Source organism: Centropristis striata, chromosome 2, assembly GCF_030273125.1.
Source record: "Centropristis striata isolate RG_2023a ecotype Rhode Island chromosome 2, C.striata_1.0, whole genome shotgun sequence".
Classification (NCBI taxonomy): Eukaryota; Metazoa; Chordata; class Actinopteri; order Perciformes; family Serranidae; genus Centropristis; species Centropristis striata.
In genome coordinates, this window is record NC_081518.1 from 19,221,755 (window position 1) to 19,227,864 (window position 6,110).

A 6,110-nucleotide genomic window follows, 5' to 3' on the forward strand; every position below is an offset into this window, starting at 1 on the left:
ATTCCAATACCAAAGGATAATAAATCAACTTTCACTGATCCAAATAGTCGTCCAATAAGCATACTTCCTGTCTTAAGCAAATTGTTCAAGAAGATAGTTTTTAAACAAGTTCAAGATTATTTTATGAACAATAAATTGATAACAAGTTCACAGCATGCATACAGAGAGTGTCACTGTACCGCTACTGCCCTAGCTCAGCTAACAGATGACTGGCTAAAACAAATGGATAAAAAGAAAATGGTTGGTACACTTTTACTCGATTTCAGCGCAGCATTTGATGTTCTAGACCATAATATATTGATTTTGAAACTGAAGAAATATGGATTTAGCAGCACAGCACTCTCTTGGATGGTTAGTTATCTATCTGAGAGATCGCAGAGAGTTTTCTTTAATGGTAGCCTTTCTGACAGTATACACAGTAACTGTGGGGATCACAAGGAAGCTGCCTGGGACCGTTACTCTTTTCCATCTACACAAATGATATGTCTCTGGTAATAAAGAATTCTGATGTAGTAATAAAATAATAAGTTCCTTGGAGTGGTTATTGACCATAAACTGTGCTGGAAGCCACATATCAACCTCTTAAAGAATAAAATATCAAAAACTATGGCAATTCTATATAAATGTAAAAATATCTTAACAACAAACTCATTAAAAATTTTGTATCAATCCCTAATAAAACCATATATAACCTATTGCATAGAAGTGTGGGGACACACATTTAAGTCAATCACCAAACCAATTTTTCTACTTCAAAAAAAAGCAATGCGACTTATAAACAAAGTCAATTATAAGCATCCAACCAATCAATTATTTATTAATTTAAATGAACTCAAATTCAATGAACTGGTGGATTTCAAAACAGCACAGTTTATGTTCAAAATTAACAACAACATGCTGCCTGACTGTATTCAGAAAATGTTCAATCTAAGACAAAGCCATTATAATTTCAGAGGGGTGTGAATATTTAAAAAGTTAAAAACCAGAACCAACACCAAATCACAATGCACCACGGTAACAGCTGTCAATTTATGGAACAAATTGGAGAAAGACTTGAAAACTTGCAATACCATTAACTTATTCAAAAAATTACTTAAAAATAGGATGATTAATTTATCTAAGTTAGAGTAATGAGTAATAAGCTTCTTTCTTTTCTCTCTTTTGTGACTGCTTATTTCTTTTGTTGATAAATAACAGATTTTACATTTCTAATTTTTAAATTTACTTGAGTTGTAACAGGGTAGGCGTAATAAGCTATGCTTCAGCCTACGCCTTTTCGGTCCAAATGTCTATTATCAATTTTCTCTCTCTGTTTACATGTTGTTTACTTTGATCAATGTTTTTTTCTGGTTTGTTTTGATGACATGTGTTGTCCGAAATAAACAGATATGAAACGAAAACTCAGGGTGATGTCGAAAGCCTTCTCCTGCTGATTGCACTGCACACAGAAAACTTCCCCCACCTTCAGGCAAAGCCTTATAGAGATGAGGGAAATTGCTGTAATAGTATTTAGACAAAACAGAACTGTATCTAAGCCCTCTGTTTGTTGGAATAACCAAGTATATTTACTCAAGTACTGTCCTGGGGGGTATTCCAGAAAGCGGGTTATGTGAAAACTCTGAGCTTGTTAACCCTGAGATGAGGGAAACTCTGAGGTTATCCGTTCCAGAAAGAGAGGTAACTTAAACTCTGGGTCCGTTACTGCGGTGACGTACTCTGTGAACATAACCTGCTCGCTGCAGGTTTACTATAAAAACCCCAGAGTTTCTACCTGTCTCCTCCCACACGAAGAAAGCGGTTAGATATGGATTGCCCCTTTCTCAGAAATCCGATCGACATCGAGGCCGTTTTGATTATAAATGTTTTACGTCGCGAAAGAATCTTCCGACCCAGGTTAGACGTTTTATCATTTCCAGAGGATTTTCTTTTCGAACGCTACCGCTTTTCATCAAACAGTATCATTTATCTCAATAACCTTCTCCGCCCATATATCACCAACCTCACACACCGCGGACGAGCACTCACATCGGAACAAACTCTATGCATAGCACTACGTTTTTTTGCAAACGGCAGTTTTCTTTACAACATCGGGGATGCGGAGCATTATGGCAAGGCAACAGTGTGTAGGGCTGTACGAAAGGTAACCCTCGCACTGAAGCGCCTGTTACCGGTGATGGTGGTGTTCCCAGGACACAAACCTGTTCGCACCATCAAGGAGGAATTCCACAGGATTGCAGGTGATGACTGATGTAGAAATCATATATTCTGTTATTTTAAATTATGATATAGGCCTACATTCTGCTGCGGCCTCAGAGTGGGGTCAGTAGCTTAATTAGCTGTCATTTTACAGGACTTCCAAATGTGATAGGGTGCATAGACGGGACACAAATCCCTATTACTGCACCTGCCCAAAATGAAGGGGACTATGTCAATAGAAAATCCTTTCACAGTATCAATGTCCAGGTATGTGACCTACCATCTTAAAATATATGTACATGAAAATGTATACATTACAATACAACTAACTCGTGTCATTTTCTGCACTGTAAAGATCATATGTGATGCAGCTTCCATCATCACAAATGTAGAAGCCAAGTGGCCTGGCTCAGTCCACGATTCCCGGATCTACCGGGAGTGTAGTCTGAGCAACAGATTTGCACGTGGTAAGGAAGCTAAAGCTTTGTACAAATGTTCTTTGTCTCTATTTTTAAATGCACTCAAATGTGTCCTCTATAATTACAGGAGAGTTTGATGGCTACCTGCTCGGGGATCGAGGCTATCCATGCCAGCCCTCTCTGTTGACCCCTTACCCTGACCCTGAGCCGGGGCCCCAACAACATTTTAATGTGGCCCACTGCAGGACTAGAGCCCGGGTTGAGATGACCTTAGGCATACTCAAATCCCGGTTCCAGTGCCTGCGTAAGCTCAGGGTCACCCCAGAGAGGGCATGTGACATCATTGTGGCATGTGTTGTTCTCCATAATATTGCAATTATTAGAGGAGAGCAACACCCAGCCGTACAAATCAATGACGCTGAGGATGAACATCACATCCCTGTGGATGTTCAGGATGGAAGGGCAATAAGAGACCTCATCGCCCGAAATCACTTTTGATTAAAAATGAAAATTCACATGTAATTTGGTTCTTCTTTATTCCCTAAAAGTACAAAAGCATCAGTCAGGATTTGTAATATAGTTGCAACCATTAACATATTTCACATATTCACCTATTTCACCATGACAATGCACCCACCTCAACTGGCGTTCAAGTAATAGGATTTCTAAATCAGTTTTCCTGATTTGCCCGTCCAGGTATACCATTTCTCGGTCATTCTTTTGTATGCTTTTGATGAGGTGAAGCCTGTACAACTCTTTCACCGGCAACTGGGGAAACATATGGACAACATTTGATTCCTGCAGTTCTACATACAGATTTAACATGGTATTGACTGAAAATCTCACTGTGTCAAGCTGTGCTCGTGAAGTTGAGGGGCCCTCCTCTTGGTGATGCCCAGCCATGTTCTGTTGAAGGACAAGAATGTGCTAGTTTGTCCATTATCTATGCTCATCACTTCAGTGTAGGCCTACATGTCAAACTCCAAATTCCACTCAAGAATGTAAATGAATATGAATGGGTGGAGCACTGCCAGTAGCTATACATAATATTAAGACACACTTCAGTAGGCCCCTCCGGATCTCTCCCTGTGGCAGCAGACAGAGTTTCCTCATCATCATCCTCCTCCTCCGCCTCCTCCTCCTCCTGTGATGCAGGAAAAGATAAGTTTCAGAATACTTTGAACTACCATCTGAGGCAAGATCTGAGTATGGAATACTTACAGCTGCAGGGTTAGCAATTGCTTCTGTCGGAGGCTGGGCCAGGCAGATCACTCCATCCACAACTGTTGGGTGGGTGGATATATATTTGTTAAAAAGCAGGCTAAAAATAAAAAATATATAAATAAAACTATATATTTACATTTTTTAAAAAGAGTATGTATGTAAGTGTATACTTGCATCTGATGTAGGCACTTGTGTCCTGGGGGATGACCGGCTCAGATGAGCTTCCCCCGGGGATGCCCTCAGCCACAGGCCGACCCCTGTTTTGGCCCGAAAAACGGGTGGAGGGCCACCTCCACCACCTCTGACAGAGGCTGAGGAGCTGGCCCTCCACCCGTTTTTCGGGCCTCTGCCTTCTTTCTGTTGGCTGAGCAGAAAGTTTGTTTTTAATTAGTATTTTAATGAGCGTTGGTGTAGGCTACAGCGTCACATTTTAAATAACTTCAATAGATATAAAATATAAATGTGTTTCGATGTGTATAAAGTGTTAATCTACTAAGTGGAGTATTAAGTGAAAGGACGTTGAAAAACAACATTTTGTTAGGGGTTTAAATTACTATTTGAAGTAGCCACTGAATTAATATTTACTTTGTTTAATAGCCAAGTCAATTTAAAAAAATAAAATAAAAATCTAAGTGAGGTGCAGTCATAGCCTAGCAAAATATGTCTTACCTTTTTGAATAATGTTTTTATGTTTCATTTTTAACTGCCTCCAAGTCCTCCTTTCTCCTGTTGGATTGCACCTAAATGAAAATTAGATTTAATTCCTACTTATGATCATAACTATAGGCAATGCTACGATCTTACGGTTAAATGTTACGTCAGTGTGACATTCAAACTTACGCGTTGACTCGGGCAGCAATTTTCTCCCATGCAGTCTCTCTCTCCTTCGCTGCTGCAGCCGTGTTACTTTTTCGGCGAAATATGTGCTCATACTCGCCGTAGGACTGCATGAGTATCTCCAACTCTACCGCGGTGAAATAGGTCGATCTTTGTTTTTTTTCCGTTGTCATGGTGACTCGTGGAATCGGGGCTCCATTGATGATGGCTTTTTATAGTGGTTGTGCACGCGCGTAACCCGAGGCTGACATACTCAGAGATGATTGAACTAACTCAGATCAGCTGTTCTGGAACCGGATACCCAGAGTTTCTCATCTCAGGGTAAGTCATCTCAGAGTTCAGGGATAGACTCAGAGGTTGTTGAACCTGCTTTCTGGAATACCCCCCTGGTAAATTTAAGGTACTTGACTAGTACTAAAAAATACTTGCTTATAATATTACTTAAAAATACTACTATTACTTTTGACGCTTAAACATTTAAATGGTGAACACATGAATGCATCAGCGGTCAAAACCCAGTGGTACAATATATAATTCTGAAATATTCTTAGCATAACTTTTTTTTAGATTATTACATTTTATATTTTTAAACATGTGCTAAAGACATTTAAACAAAGTTTTGTGTTGGAGTTTGTAATTAGGGATGGGCCGACGCATTGACATCGTCAATGTAAACGACTTTTGCAGCAGCACAGTACAGAGTAAAACGGATTAAGATAATAAAAATAAGAACTACAGGACATAAACAACAAAAACACCACACACACATACATATGTGCAACCAATATGTGCAGTAAAAATATTTTAGTGAATATTTTTCACGTGACCCTTCGTCTCCCCAAAATCAATCATGACTTCCTAGAGGAGCCTGCATGTTTTAATGTTTTAGGATCTAGTTATTCCAAACAGTCATAAATTCATTATTTAATATACCAGAACATGATTGTGCCTGTGCCATGATTGGAACAGTTCAACAGTTTGTTGACAAAGCAGGGTCACAAAAATCCACAGTAGGTACACTGGAAATAATCTAGGGGTGCACCGATCGATCGGCCGGCCAATGGATCGACACTGATTTCCTTAATTTTGCGGGATTGGCGATCGGCCGATTCCTTTACGTCAAACCGATCTTATCTACCTAGATAATTATGGAAGAATTATCCTATCGTTATTCAAAAGCGTAAATTTTCAGTTTGAGAGCATAATTTGTCTTTCTCATGCTCAGATTTGTTCTCCTCATGCTCACATTTTGCGCTTGCACTCAGATTTCTGCTGCTTTCTTTTAAAATGTGTGCGTGCACTTAAAATCACATGCTTGTGCTCACATTTCTTCTTCTTGGACACAAACATTTCGCTCACACTCAAATATGTCCTGTGCACGCTCAAATTTAAAGTCTACGCGCTCAGATCCAAAGTCTACGCGCTCAGATCTCA

The 6,110-nt window shown here is 39.5% G+C and overlaps 1 protein-coding gene across 1 annotated transcript; it reads left to right on the top strand.

Moving 5' to 3' along the window:
- The first annotated feature begins 1,600 nt into the window (after window positions 1–1,600).
- Window positions 1,601–3,161, top strand: LOC131992004 (putative nuclease HARBI1). Its single transcript, XM_059357338.1, has 4 exons — window positions 1,601–2,237; window positions 2,351–2,463; window positions 2,552–2,663; window positions 2,743–3,161. Exons 1-4 carry the CDS (start codon window positions 1,805–1,807, stop codon window positions 3,111–3,113), a joined length of 1,029 nt encoding a protein of 342 aa, XP_059213321.1. The 5' UTR covers window positions 1,601–1,804; the 3' UTR covers window positions 3,114–3,161.
- The last annotated feature ends 2,949 nt before the right edge of the window (window positions 3,162–6,110 follow it).

Bases quoted from the DNA above. Each gene is read 5' to 3' on its own strand.
- LOC131992004 (XM_059357338.1), top strand. From the start codon at position 1,805: ATGGATTGCCCCTTTCTCAGAAATCCGATCGACATCGAGGCCGTTTTG. The intron at 2,238-2,350 runs GTGATGACTGAT...GTCATTTTACAG, and splicing joins GGAATTCCACAGGATTGCAG to GACTTCCAAATGTGATAGGG. The intron at 2,664-2,742 runs GTAAGGAAGCTA...CTATAATTACAG, and splicing joins GAGCAACAGATTTGCACGTG to GAGAGTTTGATGGCTACCTG.